Source organism: Bos indicus, chromosome 13 (assembly GCF_029378745.1).
Source record: "Bos indicus isolate NIAB-ARS_2022 breed Sahiwal x Tharparkar chromosome 13, NIAB-ARS_B.indTharparkar_mat_pri_1.0, whole genome shotgun sequence".
NCBI classification, from domain to species: Eukaryota; Metazoa; Chordata; class Mammalia; order Artiodactyla; family Bovidae; genus Bos; species Bos indicus.
Genome location: NC_091772.1, coordinates 15850424 through 15877128, shown reverse-complemented (window position 1 = coordinate 15877128; position 26705 = coordinate 15850424). Strand labels below are relative to the sequence as shown.

The window sequence follows — 26705 nt, the reverse complement described above, 5'->3', positions numbered from 1 at the left end:
GTCTACCTAATGGTGACCTTACAATGAAAGCTGCCCCATATTTGAATCCGGGGACCCCATTTTACCAGAGTAGGAACCGAGGTGTATGCTGGCAGCAGTTATAGGTTTCTCACTGAGGGACAGCAAAGTCAGGGTGGGTTTTTAAGCAGCTATTCCAGATTAGCTCATTTCCGTCAGCCAATCGTTTCATTTGAGTATCAATTCATTGAACACTGTCAGTTCCTACGCTACACCCACCTTGGGCCTATACCTGCTTCTCACCCTTTTATCTCCAGCACTTATGGCAATGGTTTACTTCTAGAGGCACTTAGTAAATGTTTGTTGAATAAATTTACTCAAAGATATCAGCAAAAACTGATAGGCAGTTAAAAGCATAAGGAGAGGAAACTTCCTTAGTGGCCCAGTGGTTAGGACTCAGCTCTTCCAATGCAGGGGACCCGGGTTCCATCTCTGGTTGGGGAACTAAGATCCCACAAGCCACGGGGCACAGACAAAAAAGCAAAGTAAATAAGTAATAAAATAAAAGAAGTATATAAGGGGAAAATGAGCAAATAGAGCAATGGGACCCAATGGCATTCCTAATGAAGAAACCTCCAGGAATTAGGTTTCCTAAGATACCAATGCCAATAATTTTATCTGACCTCAAGTAAGACTGTGAAAAAGAATAGCCTTCCAAAAACTGAGAAGCCAAAAACTAAGAGAAAGTACTTTCAAAAGACATATCTGGTATAAGACTATCATCCAAAATATACAAAGAACTCTTGGAACTCAACAGTAAGGAAGTGAATGACTCAATTTAAAAATGGCAGAAGACTTGACTAGACAACTCACCAAAGGAGACATACAGATGGCAAATAAACATACAGAAAGATGTTCAACATCATATGTCATTCAGTTCAGTTCAGTTCAGTCGCTCAGTCGTGTCGGATTCCTTGCGACCCCATGAATCGCAGCACGCCAGGCCTCCCTGTGCATCACCAACTCCCGGAGTTCACTCAGACTCATGTCCATCGAGTCAGTGATGCCATCCAGCCATCTCATCCTCTGTCGTCTCCTTCTCCTCCTGCCCCCAATCCCTCTCAGCATCAGAGTCTTTTCCAATGAGTCAACTCTTTGCATGAAGTGGCCAAAGTACTGGAGTTTCAGCCTTAGCATGATTCCTTCCAAAGAAATCCCAGGGCTGATCTCCTTTAGAATGGACTGGTTGGATCTCCTTAGGGACTGCAAATTAAAACAATGAAATACTACTACACACCTATTAGAATGGCCAAAATCAAGACAATACCAAATGCGGGTGAGGCTGTGGAGCAACAGAACTCTCTCATTCATTGCCTGTAGGACTGCAGACAGCAACAGAGACTTTGGAAGTCACTCTTACCATTCAATCCAGTAACCACGCTCCTTGGTAATTACCCCAATGAACTGAAAACTTGTGTTTACACAAAAATCTACACGTGGAAGTTTACAGCATCTTTATTCATAGTTGACAAAACTTGGAAGCAACCCAGATGTCCTTCAGGCTAAGTAAATGAATGGCTAAGTAAACTGTGGTGCATCCAGATAATGTGATATTATTCAGCACTAAAAAGAAATGAGCCGTCGTGTCGTGAGAAGATGCATAGAGGAAACTTAAACACATGTTACTTAGTAAAAGAAGCCAGTCTGCAAAGGCTCACACACTGTATGAGCCCAACCATGGCATTTTGGAGAGGTCAAAACCATGCAGAGGTCAAAAAGATCAGTGACTGACGGAGGGAGGGGAGGGAGGGAAACGAGGAGGTGGATTTTTAGACAATGAAACCATTTCGTACGATCCCATAATGGTGGATACATGTCGTCATAAACTTGTCCAAGCCGACAGAATGTTCAACACCAAGAGGGAACCCTAATGGAAACCATGGACTTTCAGTGACGATGACTGGTCAGTGGAGGTTCATCAATTCTGCTGCGAACCTGAAACTGCTCTAAAAAATAAAGTCTGTTTTTTAAAAAGAATAATAGCTTACAATGTTTTAAAAAGAAAAGTCAGGGAATTCCCTGGTGGTCCAGCGGTCAGGACTCTGTGCTTCCACTGCATGGGGGCTGGGGTTCGATTTCTGGTCAGGAAACTAAGATTTTGCAAGCTGTCTGGTGCAGCCAAAAAAAAAAAAGAAAGAAAAAAGGTCAATATAAGACTTGATTTTAGGTGTCTGCAGTTACTCTGCTTAATATAACCATATTGGCCTCTAAAACCTTATAGGGAAAACAATTCTATAGTATAGAATCATATTTTTATGCTTGATTTTTTAAAAATTAAACCTAACCTCAATAACGCTACTTTATTTTGTGATAATTTCAGGAAGATGTTGGAGAAAAGAATGTGAGAAGTAGGGATGAAACTTTTTTCTGTGAAGAAAACTACTGAGTTGATTCCAAAGTTACAGATTTGGGGGAGGCCTGTGGAAAGCATCATGTTTTATTTCTGCACCACAATCAGGGAGAGCCATTCCTTATGGAAATGGCTCTTCAAATGTTAGACACGGTATAACACGAGTGAGTTACTGTGCCCCAGGATCTGAAAATGCATGACCACAAAAAGTCTTGTGCATGCATGCTCACAGCAGCATTATTCATCATAGCCTCAAAGTGAAGCAATCCAAGTCCATCAACTCATGAATAGTTTTTGAAAAATGCGTTATATATCCATACAAAAGATTACCATTGAATGAAAATGAGGTAGTAACCTATGCTACAACATGGATAACCCTTGAAAACACTACGCTTTGTTTAAGAAGCTGGTCATAAAAGACCATATACCGTATGATTCCACTTCTATGAAATGTCCACAACAGGCAAATTCACAGAGATGGAAAGCAGATTAGTAGTTGCCAGTAGTCTGGAGTGACTATAGATCCAGGGTTACTTTTGGGGAGATGAAAATTCTCAAATTAGACAATGGTGATTTTCAAACAACTTTGTAAATATTCTAAAAACCACTAAAACGTCCACTTTAAATGGGTGAAATTGTATGGTGTGTGAATTACATCTCAATAAAGCTATTCTATTTATAGTTTGACTCTTAAAAATGTAATTATATTACATCCAACTTTACTACTTTACTGATGAAAATATAAATTTAGAGTATATGAAGGATTTGCTCTACAATAGTTCTACATTGTCCTATATACAACACTTTACAATAATATTCTTTTAATGTAGATTAAAAAATCAAGGAAGTATTACAAAGGCAACAAAAACAACAAGGACATAATTTTGATACTTCACGAGACATAATTAGATTTTTCTATAAGTTAGACTAAACAACTACAGTAATATTTAAATAAATCCATTTGTTTTATACAAAAGAAACACCCTAACACAGTAGAGTCTTGTAATGTCTTGGTGAACACCAATTTGATGCTTTAAGATTTTAATGTGATGCTAACAAATTTTCAAACTCAGGCAAGTTTAGAAATGTCTTCGTATTGAATTCCTTCAACTCTGCGTCCTTTTAAAGGGCCCTACAAATTAAAATAATTGAAGAAGTGGTTAAAAACACACATGCACTTACAGGACAAGAAAAGGACATATGCTTCTGGATGCCAACGTGCCTTTTCACATCCCTAAGACACCATTAAGGTGGCTAACAGTTCTTCGTGACTCTGAATTTTAAAAAAGTACCCTATGGTGTCCTTGTCAGGAACTGGTCGTGTTTTCTTCATACTGGGTGGGATGCATTACCACTAGATGCTGTGCCGGAGACCTGCTGGCTGGTGAGTACCTCCTATACCCCACCCGCTCCCCCTGGTCAGGCGTGGTGTGAGACGGTGCTCCGGCCCACAGAACGGACGGGTAGTGTGGGGCTCGCCAGGCCACGCATCCTCCACACGCACCCTCCACACGCAGTCCACGGACAGGGGTGGCGCGGGGCTCGCGCAGGCCACGCACCCTCCACACACAGCCCGTCACGCTGCCCATGATAACGGTGACACGGTGCAGCAGCGCGAGGATCTGAAGCCCGTCTCAGATCCTTCCTTTGAAGACAGGTCAGGTCTCAATCTTGTGAGCAGAACTGTCAGTGGACCAACTCTAAATGAATCAGCAATTTTACTTAAATATCAGATTCCTGAAATGAATTACTTTATTGATGTCACCTACCTTAAATCCTTTATGAAAGAAAGAAGAACACTGGAAAATTATTGATTTCTGTGGCTTTCCTCCATTAATCATGACTAATTCCTCACTAATTACACTCTGGCAGATTAAGTTTATATTAGTTATGAGGGGGAAAAAACAGATACAAAACTATACATATTATACATAATTTTATAAAATACAAACATGGGGGAAAAACAGACTAAAATATTAATGGAGCTTACCATTTGCCTGGAGGTTTATGGGCAATTTTTTAAAGTATTTATAGTAAATTGTAATTTTCAGCTTTTATATAAGAGTATTGCTGCTGACTGAATGTTTGTGTCCTGCCCCAAACTGATTCAATACATTAAAATGTGATGGTGTTGGGAGGTGATGAGGTCACAAGGGCAGAGCCCTTGAGGATGGGATTAGTGCCCCTAAAAAGGGACTCCAGAGAGCTCCCCGCCCCTTCCAGCACATGAGAGAACACAGATCAGGACACAGACCCTCAGCAGACACCCAGCTCTGCCTGCGCCTTGGTGTTAGACTTCCGGCCTCCAGAATGTGAGCAGTCAATTTCTGTTGTTTCTAAAGTTGCCCTGTCTATGGTACTTTGCTATAGGAGGGTGAACAGATAAAGACAAGTATGTACGGTATTTCTTTTGTAATCAGAAGATAAACTGCTTCAGCAATGTCAGTTATTAAAGAAAACAGGCTTATACAGGAACTTCCCTGGTGGTCCAGTGATCAAGAAACCCTCTTCCAAGGCAGGGGCTGTGGGTTTGATCCCGTTGGGGAGCTAAGACCCCACATGAAGTGAAATTCATTCAGTCACGTCTGACTCTTTGAGACCCCGTGGACTAGTCCATGGAATTCTCCAGGCCAGAATACTGGAATGGCTAGCCATTCCCTTCTCCAGGGTATCTTCTCAACTCAGTGATCGAACTCAGGTCTCTGACACTGCAGGAGGATTCTTTACCTAAGCCACAAGAGAAGCCCAAGAATACTGGAGTGGGTAGTGTTGGTTGCTCAGTCATGTCTGACTCTTTGCAATCCCATGGACTGTAGCCCAACAGGCTCCTCTGTCCATGGGATTCTCCAGGCAAGAATACTGGAGTGGACTGCCACTCCCTTCTAAAGAGGATCTTCCCGACCTAGGGATCAAACCCAGGTCTCCTGCATTGCAGGCAGATTCTTTACTATTTGAGCTGGAGTGGGTAGCCTATCCCTTCTCTAGGGGATCTTCCCAACCCAGGAATTGAACCGGGGTCTCCTGCATTGCCACCAGGACTTCCCTCGTGGCTCAGACGGTAAAGTGTCTGCCTACAATGTGAGACCTGGGTTCACTCCCTGGGTCGGGAAGATCTTCTGCAGAAGGAAATGGCAACCCACCCCAATATTCTTGCCTGGAAAATCCTATGGACGAAGGAGCCTGGTAGGCTACTGTCCATGGGATCGCAGAGTCGGACACGACTGAGCGACTTCACTTTCACTCCTGCATTGCAAGTGGATTCTTTACCAACTGAGCTATCAGGGAAGCCCGGATCCCACATGACTTGAAGCCAAAAAACCAAAATATAAAACAGAAACAATAGTGCAACAAATTAAGTAAAGACTTTTAAAAATGTTCCACTTCAAAAAAACTCTTAAAAATAAGGGATATTTGGCAAAACTAATACAATTATGTAAAGTTTAAAAATAAAATAAAATTAAAAAAAAAAAAAAATAAGGGGTGGGGCAGCGGGGATGGGGGAACCTTACAGATTTCCAAACAGGAGCGAATACAAACAGAACACCCAAATTCATAAAACACCAAATCAATGACAAAAACCATAGCACATTTTAAAAGCATTTTGAAATTTGTCTTTCTGTAAATATACTTACAGTTTCAATGACTATAGTAGCAGAAAAAGTCTTCTCATTGATGGATTCTAGGGTGCCTTCATTTCCTCTGTAGCCTCCATTTAAAACAAGGATTCTTTTTCCTGCAACAGAAAAAGAGTTAACACTTAATACAAAGAAAATGCCACTTTCTTACAGCCAAATATAACTGCTCTGCATCAACACAATGCAAGTTCTTAATCATTTATTATCTGTATGATTCTAAAGTACAGTTTGTAGATACTTTGATCACCACCACATTATAAGACTCCTCATTTTTTCCACTTATTTGTTAAGGGATGTTTTAATTTAAGACCAAAAAGCATAACATTCTTGGAGGGGATGCCCAGAGCCCGTAAGTAACCAGAAAAAAATTCAGCTTACTTTGTCTCTTTTTAAAATCACAAGATGGTTGTTAGTTTCATAAAAATGTAAACATATGCCTACTGAACCATTCTATCTCTAAGAATTTTCTCAGAAAAGAAATCTTATATCTATATAAAGATCTGTACATGAATATTCATATAGCAGTTTTATTTATAATGGCCAAGAACTTTAAACAACCCCAGTGTCCATCGGTGGGTGACTGCTTAGAGGCTGGCATGTCCACATAATGAAATACTCAGCAGTAAAAATGAATACAACACAGATGCACCAATATTATTCTGGATTCATCCAGAATAATGTGGATGAATCCAGAATAATGGATGAATGTGCTTAGTGAGAGAAGCCACACAAACACAGGACACACGATATGATTTTATTTATATAAAATTCTAGAAAAACAGGAGCTAATCTGTATGATGGAATGCAGACTAGTGGCTGCCTGGGGGAGAGCGGAGACAGAGCAGGGAGCAAAGGTTTGTAAAGGAAATGAGGAAACTCTGCGGGGGTGATGGACACATTCATCAACCTGATGGTAGCAATGGTTTTCATGGGAGTGGGTACGTGCTGTAACTTATCAATTTATATACCTTATACACGGATGCAGTTTATGTCAGTTACACCTCACTAAAGCTTTTGAAAAAAAAGTCCACAATTCCTAATCCATAAAATGAATTTTGTTTTAGGGAGAAAGAATAACAGGCTCTGATCTGATAAATGCAAGTTTGAGAGACTAACATTATCACTATGCCACCAATGATAATACCATGAAGGGTTTTGGGTCAGAGGCAGACAACCTAACCACAGTGGCATTTACATTAGAAATGTGTAATATGCTTAAGGAACAGAAAATGCAAGATAATACTAACTTTTACTTTACTATCTCAAATGGCTAAACAAAGGCATTAATAATCATCCTAACATGATTGATTTTATCCAGATATGTCTATGATTTGCTTCTGGGGGAAAAAAAATAGATTCTAGGAAGGGAAAATTTATTCATGCCACAAAATAGCTTCCTCAGAGGACTGGTAAACATCCATATCACCAAGTCAAACAGGAGCTGGTTATAATAGGCAATTACATTTTTCTAAAGAGGAAACTCATATCTGGAATTATTGGGTAATGTCCAGTAGGAATGGAATCACTTATTTCCACGGTATATGTGTTAAAGGGTCTGCAGAGTGATTTACCTGGTGCTGGAATGACTGTCTCTAAATGAGTCTGGTCAAGTTTCAGCTTGTCTCCAGAGTCAATCATCTTTACGACAGCTGTGTATTTGTCAATTACTTCCTGTCATGTAAAACCAACACTTTAATAACAGAAGAGACATGCCAATATGAAGTCCAAGGACAGAAATAAATAAATGAAAACAAATGAAATTCTAATCAAAGAGTAAGAGCAACTTGTTTTAAGAGTAACTCCTTCTATTAATATCAATGGAGTTTATTTTCTAGAAGCCATATTTGATCAGGCTATGACCATGAACTCCTTATTGCCAAATTCAGACTTAAATTGAAGAAAGTAGGGAAAACCACTAGACCATTCAGGTATGACCTAAATCAAATCCCTTATGATTATACACTGGACGTGAGAAATAGATTTAAGGGCCTAGATCTGATAGATAGAGTGCCTGATGAACTATGGAATGAGGTTCGTGACATTGTACAGGAGACAGGGATCAAGACCATCCCCATGGAAAACAAATGCAAAAAAGCAAAATGGCTGTCTAGGGAGGCCTTACAAATAAATGTGAAAAGAAGAGAAGCGAAAAGCAAAGGAGAAAAGGAAAGATATAAACATCTGAATGCAGAGTTCCAAAAAATAGCAAGAAGAGATAAGAAAGCCTTCTTCAGTGATCAATGCAAAGAAGTAGAGGAAAACAACAGAATGGGAAAAACTAGGGATCTCTTCAAGAAAATCAGAGATACCAAAGGAACATTTCATACAAAGATGGGCTCAATAAAGGACAGAAATGGTATGGACCTAACAGAAGCAGACGATATTAAGAAGAGATGGCAAGAATACACAGAACTGTACAAAAAAGAGCTTAATGACCAACATAATCATGATGGTGTGATCACTCACCTAGAGCCAGACATCCTGGAATGTGAAGTCAAGTGGGCCTTAGAAAGCATCACTAAGAACAAAGCTAGTGGAGGTGATAGAATTCCAGTGGAGCTATTCCAAATCCTGAAAGATGATGCTGTGAAAGTGCTGCACTCAATATGCCAGCAAATTTGGAAAACTCAGCAGTGGCCACAGGACTGGAAAAGGTCAGTTTTCATTCCGACCCCAAAGAAAGGCAATGCCAAAGAATGCTCAAATTACCACACAATTGCACTCATCTCACATGCTAGTAAAGTAATGCTCAAAATTCTCCAAGCCAGGCTTCAGCAATATGTGAACCATGAACTTCCTGATGTGCAAGCTGGTTTTAGAAAAGGCAGAGGAACCACAGATCAAATTGCCAACATCCGCTGGATCATGGAAAAAGCAAGAGAGTTCCAGAAAAACATCTATTTCTGCTTTATTGACTATGCCAAAGCCTTTGACTGTGTGGATCACAGTCAACTGTGGAAAATTCTGAAAGAGATGGGAATACCAGACCACCTGATCTGCCTCTTGAGAAATTTGTATGCAGGTCAGGAAGCAACAGTTAGAACTGGACATGCAACAACAGACTGGTTCCAAATAGGAAAAGGAGTACGTCAAGGCTGCATATTGTCACCCTGTTTATTTAACTTATATGCAGAGTACATCATGAGAAACGCTGGACTGGAAGAAGCACAAGCTAGAATCAAGATTGCCAGGAGAAATATCAATAACCTCAGATATGCAGATGACACCACCCTTATGGCAGAAAGTGAAGAGGAACTCAAAAGCCTGTTGATGAAAGTGAAAGTGGAGAGTGAAAAAGTTGGCTTAAAGCTCAACATTCAGAAAACGAAGATCATGGCATCCGGTCCCATCACTTCATGGGAAATAGATGGGGAAACAGTGGAAACAGTGTCAGACTTTCTTTTCTGGGCTCCAAAATCACTGTAGATGGTGATTGCAGAAATGAAATTAAAAGACGCTTACTCCTTGGAAGGAAAGTTATGACCAACCTAGATAGCATATTCAAAAGCAGAGACATTACTTTGCCAACAAAGGTCCGTCTAGTCAAGGCTATGGTTTTTCCTGTGGTCATGTATGGATGTGAGAGTTGGACTGTGAAGAAGGCTGAGCGCCGAAGAACTGATGCTTTTGAACTGTGGTGTTGGAGAAGACTCTTGAGAGTCCCTTGGACTGCAAGGAGATCCAACCAGTCCATTCTGAAGGAGATCAGCCCTGGGATTTCTTTGGAAGGAATGATGCTAAAGCTGAAACTCCAGTACTTTGGCCACCTCATGAGAAGAGTTGACTCATTGGAAAAGACTCTGATGCTGGGAGGATTGGGGGCAGGAGGAGAAGGGAACGACAGAGGATGAGATGGCTGGATGGCATCACTGACTCGGTGGACGTGAGTCTGAGTGAACTCCGGGAGTTGGTGATGGACAGGGAGGCCTGGTGTGCTGCGATTCATGGGGTCGCAGAGTCGGACACAACTGAGCGACTGATCTGATCTGATCTGATGGTCCTTAAAGAGTTCAATTCAAAGTTTAGTTGAGGTTTTCACTTGGAAGGAAAAGGCTGGCGATCTTAGAATAAGTCTTTAAGACATACAGCGAGAGGAACAATTCTGCCTTGTTTAAATACATTAGGAGGGTAATTTATGCAGGCACAAGGGCTGGCTGCTAGCATGAAACTATACTTAGGAAAAGCAGAAGAAAGAAAAAGACTAGAGAGCTGATTTTTAAATTTTAAAATCCTAGGGCACTCAAGATAAGCCTCTCAGGTTAAACACAAGGAAGTCTTCCTTAGAACTCCGGGGCATCATTTCATTGCCTGTCAACAACAATGGGAATGCATAAGGTGTACTTGCTGAAGTTTTTTAAGACATGGCCATGGACACCTATACTATTTGCTCCAGTAAGAAAGCAAACCACAGTTTATACTATGGCTGGAAACAGAATATTTCTCCAACCATTGTGCAGTCAGCCATCAAAATCCTTAGACACACTGCTTCTGCTGCTAGGACTTGGTTTTTGAGGAGTATCAAGATGGCTTTCGGAGAAGGTGATGGCACCCCACTCCAGTACTCTTGCCTGGAAAATCCCATGGACGGAGGAGCCTCGTAGGCTGCAGTCCATGGGGTCGCTAAGAGTCGGACACAACTGAGCGACTTTACTTGCATTGTTCACTTTCATGCATTGGAGAAGAAAATGGCAACCCACTTCAGTGTTCTTGCCTGGAGAATCCCAGGGACGGCTGGAGCCTGGTGGGCTGCCATCTATGGGGTCGCACAGAGTCGGACACGACTGAAGAGACTTAGCAGCAGCAGCAGCAGCAGCAAGATGGCTTTACTCAGCCCCCCACCAGCTCTGTTCCCAAATTCCATCCCTAGCTTCACAGTCCTACCTTTACAATCCCCTTCTTCTTATGATACTTCTCTCCAAGTTTTTTGGTTATAATTTTCACTATGATTTCCTAGAGAAAAAAAAAGATGGAAGGAACAATATCAATTACCTTTCCTCTTTTGATACTATATTTTAAACCATTTTCTCCAAAAAAATCATAGTAAAATGTTACCTGTTGTCTAAATAAGACCCTTTGGAGTTGGAAGCCTTCCCAGCACAATGGCAAGACATTTTCTTAGTAATCTTTCATTTCTTCTTTCTCTTTTTAACTCAACACAGTTGGTTACCAAGAGAAAAAAATGCATATCTCATGGCTGATTTCCACAGTGAAGGTTCCCTGAAATCCAGCACTTCTACCTACCAATCTCAACTAGTCTAGGTCTTTCACAGATGGCCAAAACAGAAAATAATTCTAGACTTAAATTCAAGGGGTCCTTAGAAAAATTTGGCACTAAACTCAAGGCACATTACTGGTTCAAGAACAGGAAGCTACCTTCCAACAAAGGTACAATCAGGACTTTACAGAGCAGATGCACAGATGAGTCATTAAAGTTATAAATGTATCTCCAGAAATGACAGATATTTAAGAAATTTAGCCATTTATATCAAAGACCATTTAAATCATTCACTTAATAGCACGGGGCTCAGCGGTAAAGAATCTACCTGCAATTCAGGAGACACAAGAGAAGTGGGTTTGATCCCTGGGTCAGGAAGATACCTTGGAGGAGGGCATGGCAGCCCACTCCAGTATTCTTGCCTGGAGAATCCCATGGACAGAGGAGCCTGGCAGGTTACCATCCATGGGGTCTCAAAGAGTTGGACATACAACTGTATCAACTTAGCACACACATAAGAACACACTTAGATGTAAGAAGGCCCAGTGGGATACGTACAGGCTGCAGCCAGTAATCTGTCCGTGCAGTTCTTTTCTTCTCCTCTTCAATCTGAAGGACACATGAGACATTCCAACAATTGCCTCTTTAAAATATTCAGTTTATTTCTAATAACATTCTATGTAGCAAAAGAACTCCATAAAACACACTTCACAGAAGACTGATATAATGTGCAAGCTCTGATAAAATTTTCTGCAATTTATTTTTGATTGAAAAAAAGCAACTCTAAGAAAATAAGGAACAGGCAAATCAACTGACCAAGAAGATAAACAGCTTCTATCAAGTCAAACTGCAAGGCTGCCTGCCAATATCACACAGTCCCGCCCCTCCTTCCTTCCCCAGACTGTCATGAGACGGAAAACAGGTGATGTTTTCAGGGGTAAAAATGTAACTCTTATGGACCAATCTAGGACAGTGTACTTGGGTATACAGTTTGATGACAAAAAGGAGCTTCCCTGTTTGACAAGGATGATAAAGCTGTCAAATGAAGGAGAAGGAAAACACATCCAAGAGAGATGTAAACAAAAGGGTGACCAAAAGGAAACATGCTAACCACCAGCAGAACTGCATCTCACACCTTTTTCTTTCTCAACTGCTTAGTTAACCCTATCAAAGGGAATGAACAATGCCATTCTTTGGTTGACCTGAAATTTCATTTTAATTCTGCCGACTTCCCAATGTGAACAAAGAATACCCTATAAACTTGGCATGTTATATTCTAAGCAGGTAGATCCAGCTTTCTGTTTCACTTAATTATATTCAAAATGGGCTCTAAGACTTCTGTGGGGCTGCCCCTTCTCTAACGTCAGATGCCACCACTCCAGTGCTCACTGGGCTCCAGCCACGTGGATCTTCCTTTCGAAGACTGAAGTAGCGATCTTCCGCGCCTCAGCTAGGGAACAAACCATCTCCCCACTCCCTGCCTTCAGATCTCCTTAGGGCTTCACATTTTGTGAATACTCATCCACTGGTTCACTTTGTCTGGGATATCTCCTTTGCTAGAGCAAAAGCTCCGTGACACGCAGGGTCCATGTTTTTCTCCCTACTGCACACATGCAGGACCTTGCATGATGCCCAGCACATAACAGCAACTCTGCATGGCTTGAATGCTAGAATGAACACATCTCACGGTGTACACGCAATATGTTATACTTCAAGCTGTTCTGACTGCCCTGCGTTTTCTGTTTTTCCAATAATAGGGAAGACCAGTTTCCTCCTATCCCTTCGCAAATGAAGGAAAAAGGTTGAGGAGCCCGGAGAAAATGATGTTAAGAGGGAAAATAATCAGTCTCTTGAACCCATTTATTCTTTCTCTTCATAAATAACTTGAAGATTTCATAAATTTATTGATGAGGGAAGGTGGTGGGGTGAAAGGGAGAACTGTGTATTTAAGGATATATTAAGAACCTTCTGCAGAATGACTCCAGAATTTCAGGTAAATTTAAAGCAAAGGTATAGCTCTAAGTCAGATAATCACAGGTTTTCAATGATGTCACATAAATTTGGCTATCTGGTTTAATCAAATTAAAAATATGTCTAAATGTTCTCTTCCTAGCTAGGAGGTGTTAAGTGGAAGTTAAGAGGCCACAGAAGAGATCCCTGGAGGATGCCAATTTTCTGAGCCACCAAAGGTGAGCAGAGCTTTTATTTCTGGCGTCAATCACCACAATGGTCCTTCTAAACGAAATCTACTGACCACAATTTCAGGAAGAGTTCTGCAGACAGCAGTTGAGGCACCTACCTAGGGAGGTTCTGGCTCCACCCAGATGGAACTGCATCTGGGCTCTTCGCCCCTAATCTGGCCTGAGCACATTTTCCTCCCTTTGTATTAATCTCTTAATTGGTGAAACTGTTTAACTCTCCTTGGTTGGAATCACATCGTTCACCAAATAGCTAGAGTGGACAAGCAGTTCATAAAGTTCACCTCCATGATTTCATCGAGGGCAGACTTCTTCTTCTTCTTCTCCTTTGACGGAGCCGAGCTCTGGGAGGACTCCTTCCGCTTCACTGATGCCACGGTCCCAATCGTTTTCAGGGCACTTGGTCCCAAAGAACTTGAGGGGAAGAGGAATGCGCTGTTAACAAAAACTGCAAACGTGCAGGCTTTATAATGGGTGAAAGGAACAACACAGAAGGAGCCTGTTAAACACGGTTAACTACAGATTAGTCAAACAATGATGGGCGTGTCCCTCACGCATAGGACTGGGAGCACGGAGCCCTTCCTGTCCCTGCCCCAAGTCAGCGCCACTCTACCTGTGTGACCGTCAGGGACGACAGCATCAGCCTCAGGGCTGGGGCCACGAGGGTTTCTTTCTACTTCTGCTAGGACCCTCAGCAATTCTCCCTACGTCCCAGTTCCCCAGCTATGAACGGGGATTGTAATGTGGCCCAACTTCAGTTGGACTGCAAGGATCAACCAGGTGAGAGGTTTGTAAGACAGCCAGCGGAAGTCCAGCACAGTGCTGCTGGTTCCACTTCTTTAAAACAAAGATTTCAACATTCAGTGTGAACTTTTTTATTACTCCTGATTGCCTGAGGTCTTCACAGCGCACATTCTCAACTTTTGAGTGCTACTATACAACCGTCACCACTGGCCCCAGAATACCATCCCTGATTTACTAGGTATACTTATCATTCTGAACAATTTGCTATTGATTGAGCCATGCCTGTCCAAGCCTCTGTAATTCTGCACATGCCTCTCTGTACCTAAAATAGTCTCTCCATTTATTTCCATTTGTCGAAATTCTTTAAGATCCATTCTTCATGAGACTTCATGGATTGTGTCCTTTTTCGAACTGCCAGAGCACTTTGGGGCAGGCACCTGGCTCCACCTCATATAAAACTCTTTGTATATATGATTCCTCTCTCATAGGAGGGGAGAGACTACATATATCCATATATATATATATATATATTTTTTTTTTCTCCCTGTGAAGTAGCAGTAACTATCTTGTGACTCAAATACATGCTCCATTAATATTTGCTGACTCACTGAACCCTCCCAGTCTAATTATTTTGTCGTATTTACAAAATATGAAACTGAGTTGTACTAAAGCTGTTACTTTTTCTTAAAACTAAGCTGAATAATAAACAAACCAGTTAAAAAATGGGCAATAAGTGATTCTCCAAAGATTATAAATGGCCAAAAAGCACATGAAAAGATCCTTACCATCACAAATCATTAGGGAAATGCAAATCAAAACCAAAATGAAACACCCTCAGTAGGCTGCTACTATTAAAAAAAAACACAGAAAATAACAAATGTTCACAAGGATGTGGAGAAACTGGAGCCCCCTGTGCAAATGCTGGTGGGAATGTAAAATGGTACAGCTGTTGTGGAAAACCTTTTAAAAATTAAACACAGAATGACCGCATAATCCAGCAAATCCACATCTGGATAAACACCAAAAGGAACTGAAAGCAGGAATGTGAACAGATATTTGTACACTGATGTTCAGAAGAGCATTAACCACAAGCACCAAAAGGCGAAAACAACTCAAACGCTCACGATGGATGACTGGATAAACAAAGCGTGGTCTACATGTACAAGGGGACATTTCCATCGAGACTAAAGAAGAAAGAAATGCTGATCCAAGCCAAGACATGGATATACCTTGAAGATGTTGTGCTAAGTGAAAGAAGCCAGACACAAACGGACAAATACTGTATGATTCTGCTCAGATTCATAAAGACAGATGAGCAGAACAGAGGTAACCAGGGACTGAGGGGAGGGGCAGTGGGGAGTTATTTTTTAGAGTGCAGAGTTTCAGTTTGGGGTGATGAAAGTCATGTAGATGGGTGGTGGTGATGGTTGTACCACAGTGTGAATCTACTTAATGCCGCTGAATTTATACCATTGTGATTAACCAAAAAAAAACAAAACAAAACAACAATCAACAACAAAAAACCCTCTACCCAACAAAAAATTGAGTTAGGTTAAATAAGCATTGGGCTTCCCTGGTGATTCAGCTGGGAAAGAATCTGCCTGCAATGAGGGAAACCTGGGTTTGATCCCTGGGTTGGGAAGATCCCCTGGAGAAGCAAACGGCAATATTCTTGTCTGGAGAATCTCCATGGACAGAGGAGCCTGGGGGCTACATCGATGGGGTCGCAAAGAGTCAGACACGACTGAGTGACTAAGCACAGCACAGAAATAAGCATCATGTAGAATATGAAGAAAAATAGCAAATATGATCCAGCTCAAAAGATAAATTCCACCAGATACCGGTGTCCTCCTGAACACCTATCCATGTTTAAACCTCCATGACTAAAACTGAGTGCACCCCACATGACAAGCAGCACGTGCATATCTGATGGAAGAACACATGAGGCCCTCGAGAAAAGAGAACACGAAGGGTAGACACAAACACCCAACCACAGGCCATCCCAGGGCTTGACACACTGCAGCCTGAGGGCCAGACCCAGCCTGCTTTCATAAACGAGATCGAACTGGAACACAGCCGGGCTCATTCACTTACGTATTGTCTGTGGCTGCTTCCTCAGTCCGATAGCACAGTTACGTGAAGTGGTGACAGACACACGGCCAACAAAGTCTAAAATACTCACTATGTGGCCCTTTACAGAAAAGGCTGGTCAGCTCCAGCTCAGTACCACACCCTTTAGAAGGGTAGGCAATTGCTACTGAGTGTCTACTAACGCATTTATACTTAACCAGGTGCTAAGGAGACAGCTGGAGAAGTTAAGTCTCTATTCTCAGAAAATCATAACAGAGCAGGTAAAACAAAAAGTGTATACCCCAGCTAACACAGTGGGCTATGATAGAAAAATAAATACTGCCATAGCATACAAAGAACCACTGAGTGGAGGAGTCAGGGAGTAGTACATGTTTACCATGTGAAGCATTTTAATAAAACATGAGCTTTCCTCAAAAAACAGAATCAGTTCATCACAGACAAATAAGAAAAAAACAATTTCTAAGAAAAAAATCAATCAACCATTAAACAAAACAAAGAGAGATGAAAATGACAACTAGAAAAAATAACTCACAATCCTGCACCTTTTAAGATAGTCATCAACATTCCACCCAAACTCTCAAGTTCTAAGATACCTGTCCACATGGCTCACCTTGATTTGGAAGATGCTGCTCCTGAACTACAGGCTCCTTTATTCAGATTAAATGTAACTGGAAGAAAAGAACTGGTATTCGATATATATTTGGGGAAAATTCTAGCAAAACATCAGGTAAATACCACAAAGAAGCCACACAGAAATTCATGGACATTTTGAATAAATGAGAGCTGGAATGCTCCTACCCAGAGATCATAAACTCCCGTAAAATATACTGAAGTGGTGCTTACAGAGCAGGGAGAGATCTTCACTGGACAGAGCATGTGGCCTTGACCCCTTCCCTGCTCCGCCTCCCCTCTCCCTTTGGTAACAGGAATCCCATCTTGTTTCGGTGTCTGAAGGCCTCACACATGGCTTGGAGGATGCTATGGTCTGAACGGGTGTGTCCCCTCCCAAATCTAAACGTTGAAAACCTAACACCCAAGGGGATGGGACTAAGAGGTGGGACCTGTGGGAGGGGATAAGTATGGTTCTTTGGTCTAAACCAATCAAAATCATTCCATTTCCTTTCCCAGTGACTGTTTTTGAGGGGGGACACAAGATACAGTCTGACCAATGACATTCAAAAGGAAACCTGCTGCTAGGAAGAAGGTCTTCTAGGAAAAGCTTACTTGCTCATAGGGGACTCCAGAAGAGAAACAGGCTCTCTGTTTTCCTCTGGACAGGCTGGGTCTGCATATGATGGCTGGAGTGCTGGCAGCCACCTTGTGTCCAGCTGCTGACAGTGCGACATCCAGAACCACCCTATCTCTGGGAGTCGGAGTCTTGGTATGGTAAAGTATTTCCTTACCGTTTAGGCTAATTTTACTCAGTCTGGTTATTCATTGCTGAAGGCATTCCATCTAATTCATTGTTATCATCTTTTCATTTTACTAATGAGAATAAAGCAGTCCAGGTAGATAATATGTCCTATTCCCAAACATGTTGCTAGTTTTTGGCAGGGCCAATATAAAAGCATCCATTTTCAAACAGGAAGAAAAGTACCTTTTTCTTCATCATTTTCTCTGCTTAATTCCGTAAAAACAGGGACTTCCTTAAAAAAAAAAAGAGTTCAAAGGTTTGGTTCACAGTGCATTTACTAACAATAAATATTCAAGAGCTCTAAATTATAACTCACTATCTAAAACAGTTAAGGTATCATATAAGAGATTACATGTATTGTAAACATCTTCCAATAAAGACATCCTATGGGGGGTGTGGGAGGAGCTGGAAACAAGCCACATGCTTCTCAATAGGAAAACGGATAAACACTGTTATAGTCATAAAATGAAATGTTATACATCAATCAAAAAGAAGAGCAGCACTAATGGGAAAGGACATGGTGAATGACACGCACAGAACGTTATGTTGAGCTAAGGAAGCCAGACACAAAGAGAACATACCATCAATAAAAATAAATGAATGCATGAATACATAAATAAAAAAGACAGCATACTAGATGATTCAATTCTTACAGAGTTCAAAGACAGGTTAAACTAACCCACAATTAATAATAGTGTGTTGGAACAGTGCTTCCTTCTCTGGGGACAAGGGGTCCTGGTTAGGAATGGGCATGAGGGAACCTTCTAGGATACTAGAAATGTTTAATATGTTCATGTGGGTGGTAGCCACATGGACTATCTACTTATCTATAGTTCGATCAACCCATCCATTCATCTCAAGACACATACATACGTAAAAGTTGATGGAAGTGTAACCGTAAGATTCATGCATGCCATACACTTTATGCATGCTGCATCACAATAAGAAGCTTTTAACAATACTCAATGGCTAGTAGTTCCACATACACACAAGGCTGTATTTTCCTGCTCTCACACACATCTAGTATACAAGCTCCTCGAAGCCAGGGATTTTCCTCTTCTCTCCACTACTGGATCCCCAGTGCCTATAAGAACGCCTGGCACACAGAGGTGACCAATAACTATCTGCTGAAATAAGTGCTTTGATCTAGTTATTCTAATGGCTGAAACAATTTTATCACGCCTTCCCTCCCCGTTCACCTGGGTTTGGCCCAGGAACTCCTCAAGACTTCTCAGCCTGGGGGGTTGTATCTGCCTTTAAATAATATTGCGTCACCCCAGGCTGGGGCAGGCGCCGGCCCTCTGTGTCCCCACACACTGTGGTCTTCCCCAGCACTGCATTAGCTACAATTAGTTGAACTGACTTGTTCACGTCTTCACCTTTAGGTACTGACTCTATTTTAGGGATGAGGAAACAGGTTTAGAAGATTACACAGTTACATAAGCATGTGAAGTCAGGAAGTGACCCAGCTTTGTCTCCACTCCACAACCTGGGCTTTTATACCAGGCCACGCGCTTTCTCCTACAAAATGTGGTTCAAGGCAAATAAGTGATTGTGCTTCTTCAGACCTTTGTCTGCTGCATCTCTGGATGATGCCCACCTGCTCTTTTCCTTCCAGACCTCTTCTCACTTGTTCTTGAATAAACTTGGCAGTTTTTTCTTCATCATCAAGGTCCTGCTTCTTCTTTTTCTCTAGTTCCAGCTGCCGGCGGATTGTTTCAGGGTCCCTATCTATATACTGAATATACCAGCCTTTTGGTGTCTCATCCACTTTGCACAAACCTTTAAAAAAGTAACCAATACTATTAGTTTTGTACACAATCAAAGCTGAAAGCAAATATAAATGTGATCTGTCTACAGTAATTACTCATTCATTCAAGTATACTCATTCAAACATGTTCAAATACACAAATTCATACAGTATGTGAATTTTCCATATTTAAAGTTACTGACATTTAGATTTTAATTGGAATACGTTCTAGAATTTTTAAATAGAAAAAAATATTATTTTGGTTTTTGACTAGGTTGCGCCAACACATTGAAAGAAGGGAAACAAAAAATGGATTATCCTGCTTAGTAATTATTCAACTGTCTCTAAGCATTTAACATCCACTGAGTACATGATATTCCTGCTGACTTCACTAGCAGAAAACTTACCCCCAAAATGGAATAAAGAAACACACTGAATAAGTAATACAATAATAAAAGAAATTTCTTCATCTTTTCTTTTCCTGAACTTTTTATCCTATTAGAAATGGGAAAAGAGGCAGCAAATTTAAAAATTGCCTTAACAAGAGTTTGTGAAAGTGAAATGAATGTGGGGGAAAAAAACTGGAAGAAGACAGGTACCTCTTGGTTGATATTCAACCTAACGATTGGATGCTTCAGTGATAAACCTTGGCATCATCAAGAGAATGGCTCCAGACGCCCTTACACGCCCGCAGTGTGCAAAAGCAACCCTGCAGGAGGCACTCCTCTCCACCAGTTTCTAACTGACCTACTCAACCTCTTTCCCGTAAATTTACACAGAAAGTGGACAGAGGAGTCTGGCGGGCTTCCATCCACGGGGTCACAGAGTTGGACACAACTGAGCAGAATACAGGACCATCTTCTCCCTGCCCACGTGCAGCCATGGAACAGCCGTTCACATCATGTCTTGTTCTCACCTTCTCTGCCCAGCCACTTGGTAAAATCTGTCAGTGTCTCCCACTGTGTGGCGTTCATGTGGATGTGCTCCCGGTGGCTGATGTACTCGTTGTAAACAATGTTGTTGTGAACCCTCTTGGTGCCTGAGAACAAAATACAACATGGCAGACCCTGAGCAGATTATTAGATTACAAAGTCACTGAGTGCACAAGACTTAAGGTGCTTACCAAAGCGTCTCCTGAGAAGTTCTAGGAAGTCATTTCGGAATTCCCTAATAATGCAAGAAGGGAAAGCATTAAGGTAATTTCTACAAATATACAGCACCATCTTCCTGAAATTTAAGCCATCATACAGTTTGCATGAGCAAATGATATGTGAAATATCTACGTGAACATCTGTTGTGAACCTTTAAACATTGAACGAGGGAAGAATCCTGAAAGATTATAGCTTTCAACAATTAAAGTTAACAGTTGGTTTGGAGGTGAAACTTTGTCTTGGTGAAGCAGGCACAAGGTGACCATGGGTCTCTGGAGAGGGTGCTTCATGAAGTTTCACGCTTCATGAACTCTCAGTAAATGTGGTGTAATAACCCCATTCTATCAATAACAAAACTGCCTTTTCCATGTGAAGTTGGCACTTAATGTGTCCCTCTGAGCTACGCACAATGTTAAGTGCCAGACAAACATAGGTGAGTAAGATACAAACCCTCACCGAGGTCACAACCTAGCAGAACCATCATAGCCATAACAGAAACTAAACTGTTGCTTGGCTAAGCTAACCTGAAAAAGAGATGTAATAAGATACCATGTGAACCTTGAGGGAGATACCAAGAGGCAGAGGCAATCTTTAATCTGGGTGGTGAAGTACAAATACAATTTTTACAGATGAAAAGGAAAAGAAGGCTGCTCCCAACCCCAACCAGCACAGAAACATGAAAGCATCACTTGGAATTTGAGAAATGACAGACAGGTAGACAACAGTTACTTCAAATTAAATATTCAGTACCTATTCTTCTCAAAAATAAACAAATGAGCCTTTGATATCAAGGAAAACAATTGACAATATTTGTTGCCAATATAAAATCTCAGCTTCCAAGTGAAAACAGAAATTTGGTAAACTAGTATCCACCACCATGATTTGACTCGCTTCCTAATACTTAAAGGTGTTTCTAAAGCACTGACCGGCATTAATGAGTAAGATGTTATGACAATGCATAGTAAAACGTATCACCGTTCAGAATTTCAGAATACCTCTCTACTGAAATAATAATAATATTAATAATTAACGGCTAATATTAATCAAGTACTGGGTACTCTTCTAAACGCTTAAAAATATTAACTCATTTAATCTTCACCTATGTGAGAGTTGGATCATAAAGAAAGCTGAGCACCGAAAAATTAATGCTTTTGAAAAAGACCCTGATGCTGGAAAGGTTGAAGGCAGGAGAAGGGGACGACAGAGGATGAGATGGTTGGATGGCATCACCAACTCGATGGATGTGAGTTTGAGCAGGCTCTGGGAGTCGGTGAAGGACAGGGAAGCCGCAAAGAGTTGGACACGACTAAGCAACTGACCTGAACTGAATCTTCACATAAACCCTATGAAGGAAAGACAATACTTGAGAAGATACAATATCTATAGATAAACTCTGGAAGCTCAGCCAAAGTCACTCAGCTCCTAAGTGGAGAGCCCAGGTTTGAAGGACTTAAAAGTCAGGCAGTCTGATTCCAGAGCTGTGCTCTCAGCCACAGCTATTTTAGAATGAAAGTCAGTTTTTCATTATGTTTGATGTGGAAGGAAGGAAAGACTGAATCATGAGAAATACTTTTTTTTTTTTTAACAATTCCACACAATGATAAGTTGTCAAAAGAAGACAAAAATGGAGCACAAAGTTAATGCCGCTATCACATTAATTTGTAAGGAATAAACAGAGCCTCTAATATATAAAATATTAAGCATCTCTTAAATGTCCAACTGAATAAAGCTTATGAGATAAAGATGGTGTTGAGTTACTTACTCTGAAAAATAATCCATAAACTGCTGAGGATTTTCTGAAGCCAGCAACAGCTGTCTCTGATGAGATTCAGACATACAATGACACTTAAAGCCATTCTATAAAAATGCAAAGGCAGTAGTTAAATTCTGATTTAGGTCATTAAAAGTATTTAATTAATAATAAATAATAATAATTTAATAAATAGAAAATAACAATTTAATAAGTAACATTAATACACTTATTAATAAATCAATAAGCAATTAAACCATAGATAACTGCTCTTTGATGATAAATTATAAAAAATAATCAAGTCACTGGCTGTAGCACCCTATTGTTTGTTTTTTTTTAACTTCATAAAACTGAGTTTTGCAACCTTGCTAATCAAAGAAGAATCCCAGAAGGTTAAAGAGACAGAAAAATGGCACTTTAGAAAACAGACATTAGCAAAAAACATTACATGGCACAGTAACGAAGAGTGATTTCATGTTTTGACTCTAACAAATTGCTATTGGGCACCTGCTTCATACAAAGTGTTAAGCAAGCATTTCGAGGAATATAATGAAGTAAAATGGGTCATTAGTGAATTTCCATTAGGGAAACTATTATATTTTCACTCACTTTCCTATACTTTACTCCTATACTTTAGCTCATTACCCAAAAGACACTACTTCATATTATACATAATCTTTATCATACTAAATCTGTATAGTCTTCAGATGATTTAAAAAAAAAATGCAAGTTTTGGCTTTGTATCTACGCTGCTTAGCATCTGAACCTAACTTGTCACTAGTAAGAGACATGAGAAAGTGCCTCTCCTGCGTCTCCCCATCCCGGGAATGGCGCCGTCCGGACCCTGCACCCAGTCCAGGACGCAGGATGCTGCACCCCAGAGGCCTCCATCTCCATAGCACTCTGTCTGCTCAGCCCTCCTAATGACTCACCCGGACCCTCTGCTCAACCCCCTTCCCACTGTCCTGAGTCCAATCTCAATCTTGCTTAGAGTAGCTTCTCATCTTTAGTCATCCACAGACGCCTACACAATTTTTGCCAGGACCCAGTTTACAGAAACTACAAGGGTTAGAGAAAGAGGACAAAAGACAACCACAAGCAAACATAATGGTTAAAAGGGAGTCCTCCAGGATCACTGCCGGCCTGGTCTCTTCAAGTCAGTGTCAATAAAAACAAATGGGGGAAGGAAAGGTGCTCCATCTCAAATTGAAAACTGAGAGAGAATTAAAAGTCCTAATATACCACACCACTGAGACTTTTAGGGCAGTGAAACTATTCTGTATGACACTATAATGGTGGATATTAGTCACTATACATTTGTCCAAACCCACAGAACGCTCAACACCAAGAGTGAACTCTAATGCAAACTAGGCACTTTGGTGCTAATGATGCACGAATCGCCTCACTGACTGTCACAAAAGTACTATTCTGCTGCACCATGCTGATGGTCTGGAAGGCTGTACATATTGAGGGCAGGGTGGGTAAGAGAGATCTTTGTACCTTTCAAAAAATGGACTTCATTTTTGCTATGAACCTGAAACTACTCTAAAAATAAGTCTGTTTTTTTTAAAAAAGTTCTAATAACTAAATCCAATGTATTGCTTTTGACTGGATCTTGGTTTAAAAAATAACTGGGGTTTTTTGTTTGTTTGTTTTTATTTTTATTTTATTGAGGTATAGTTGATTCACAATGTGTTAATTGCCACTGTGTAGCAAAGTGATTCAGTTATACATACACTTACATTCTTTTCCATTATGGTTTATCACAGGACACTGAATACAGTTCCTTATGCCAAAAAAAGTTTTATACAGCATTCATGGGAATAATTGAGAAAATGTGACTATGCAGTATATACAAGGTGATATGAAGAAATTATTTGACTGCACTGGGTCTTAGAGTTGCAGCATATGGGATATATTTTTCCATGTGGCTCATGGACTCTCTAATCACAGGCATGTGGACTCCATGGTTTGGGGGCTCAGTGATTGCGGTGCATGGGTTTAGCTGCTCCGTGGCACATGGGATGTTAGTCCCCCAACCAGGGATTGAACCTGTGTCCCCTGCATTGAAAGGAGGATTCCCTACCACTGGGCTACCAAAGAAGTCTCCAAGAAATTTTCATTAATTTGTTTATGTGTCATGACATATACTGTGACTATGTAGAAAAATATCCTAATATTTTAAAGAAGCATATTTAAACATTTCTGGAGTTTAAATGGATGAAGCACAAACTGGAATCAAGACTGTCGGGAGAAATATCAATAACCTCAGATATGCAGATGACACCACCCTTATGTAGATGACATCACCCTTCGCACAAAGTGAAGAACTAAAGAGCCCCTTGATGAAAGTGAAAGAGTGAAAAAGCTGACTTAAAAACTCAACATTCAAAAAACGAAGATCATGGCATCTGGTCCCTTCACTTCATGGGAAATAGATGGGTAAACAGTGGCAACAGTGGCTGACTTTATTTTTGGGGGCTCCAAAATCACTGCAGATGGTGACTGCAGCCATGAAATTAAAAGATGCTTTCTCCTTGGAACAAAAGTTATGACCAACCTAGACAGCATATTAAAAAGCAGAGACATTACTTTGCCAACAAAGGTCTGTCTAGTCAAAGCTATGGTTTTTCCAGTGGTCGTGTATGGATGTGAGAGTTGGACTATAAAGAAAGCCGAGCGCCGAAGAATTGATGCTTTTGAACTGCGGAGTTGGAGAAGACTCTTGAGAGTCCTTTGGACTGCAAGGAGATCCAACCAGTCCATCGTAAAGGAAATCAGTTCTGAATATTCATTGGAAGAACTGATGCTGAAGCTGAAACTCCAATACTTTGGCCACCGGTGCGAAGATCTAACTCATTGGAAAAGACCCTGAAGCTGGAAAAGACTGAAGGCAGGAGAAGGGGATGACAGAGGATGAGATGGTTGGATGGCATCACAGACTCAATGGACAGAGTTTGAGTAAACCCTGGGACTTGGCGATGGACAGGGAGGCCTGGCGTGCTGCAGTCCATGGGGCCGCAAAGAGTTGGACATGACTAAGTGACTGAATTGAACTGATTTAAACATTTAGAAGTGAAATATCCTGATGTTTGTAATTTACCTTAAAATATTTCAGGGAAAAGGACACAGCAAAATACTTCAAATGTTAAATCTGGGTAAAGGGTATACGGATTTCCCTGTACTAGTTTTCTGTGTGAGAATTTTACTGTGAGTAGTAGTAAAGAGAACCAAAGAGAAATGAAAGAGAAAAACTGTTATCAGTGTCATTCAACATTGAGTTCCATCTAAAGTATCTCATCCCTCACTTGCAGAAACACTGGATTACATTATTCCAAGTGTCCACTGTTCTTCCTTTCCTACCCAATTCAACATCCAGAGAAAAATAGGATCGCCTCACTAGCCTGCGGTCAATTTTTCCAGGTGCTTTTATCATCCACCTAAATAATGGGAAAAAAGTGCTCCACAGCACAGTCTACAAAGCTTCTCAATATCTGCCCCTCAGCCACTTTGCACATAATTTACTCATTTAAAACTCAGTCTCATGAGAACGGACAATTACTAGTCTCACTTTTCAGATAACTAAACAGGTGGAGAGACAGCAAGTAACTTGTAAGGGAACACAGCTCCGCCTCCTGGTTCTGACTCGAGAGTCCACATGTCACCCGAAGAAAACATCCCAGACCTGGCACGTCGCAGGCGCTCGACAAAGGCTTGTTAGGTGACTAGCTTGCAAGGGCTTAGTTCTGGTCTGTACCCTGATTATGTCTAAGAGCCTAGCCAAGTCTGAGACGGTGTTGTTATTCCAGGGCGTCCAGCGCCGCACGGCTCATCCCGAGTTTCGTGACAGCCTGACTAACGTCGCTTCTCAAGGGGGATGCAAAACCTTTTCATTCTTTATTCCTTTTGGGGTTATAACCTTTTCATTCTTTATTCCTTTGGGGGTGATCAGACTGAGGAGAAGGAGGTGTCCAAAGCCGGCTTCTCCGCCAGGACGGGGGGTTGAAGGAAGTACAGCCCTACTGAGTGGAGTCCCGGGCTCGCCCTGCGCAGCCCCCACGCCTGGGGGCGGGAGACCCAGGCGGTCGCCGCGGCGTCTGGCACCTCAGCCTGCATACCCAGCGGGGTACCGCCGGAGAGGCGCGGGGGTGCGCGCGGGGCCACCCCGCGCCCGCTTACCTCGTCCCGGCACTGCTTCTGGCACATCTGGCAATACCAGCGCAGCTTCTGAAGCCCCTTGGACTTGATCCTGTTGGCGATAGCCTTCGGGGTGAGGAAATCTGACTTCCCCATCGCGACGACCACAACACCCTTCCGGGGCCAGCGCCTAGACGACCGGAAGCGGAACAGGGCAAGCGGGAGTGGGCAGGACAAATACCGCCCGCCAGT

At 41.4% G+C, this 26705-nt stretch overlaps 1 protein-coding gene across 3 annotated transcripts; it reads right to left on the bottom strand.

Annotated features, from left to right (window-relative positions):
* Nucleotides 1-775: 775 nt before the first annotated feature.
* Nucleotides 776-26681, bottom strand: KIN (Kin17 DNA and RNA binding protein). 3 transcript variants are annotated; one of them, XM_070800756.1, is made up of 13 exons: nucleotides 26496-26681; nucleotides 22329-22423; nucleotides 20539-20582; nucleotides 20332-20454; nucleotides 19266-19447; nucleotides 17849-17897; nucleotides 16862-16919; nucleotides 13701-13830; nucleotides 11777-11827; nucleotides 10885-10953; nucleotides 7575-7674; nucleotides 6001-6101; nucleotides 776-1221 (listed from the first exon to the last, which is right to left on the bottom strand). In XM_070800756.1, the coding sequence occupies exons 1-13, from the start codon at nucleotides 26607-26609 to the stop codon at nucleotides 907-909; spliced, it is 1431 nt and encodes a 476-aa protein (XP_070656857.1). In that variant the 5' UTR covers nucleotides 26610-26681; the 3' UTR covers nucleotides 776-906. The 3 variants fall into 3 exon arrangements, with proteins under 3 accessions (XP_070656857.1, XP_070656858.1, XP_019828478.2); XM_070800757.1 differs by lacking the exon at nucleotides 776-1221 and adding an exon at nucleotides 1458-2127 and having other exon boundaries at nucleotides 26496-26680; XM_019972919.2 differs by lacking the exon at nucleotides 776-1221 and adding an exon at nucleotides 1458-3500 and having other exon boundaries at nucleotides 26496-26679.
* Nucleotides 26682-26705: the final 24 nt, after the last annotated feature.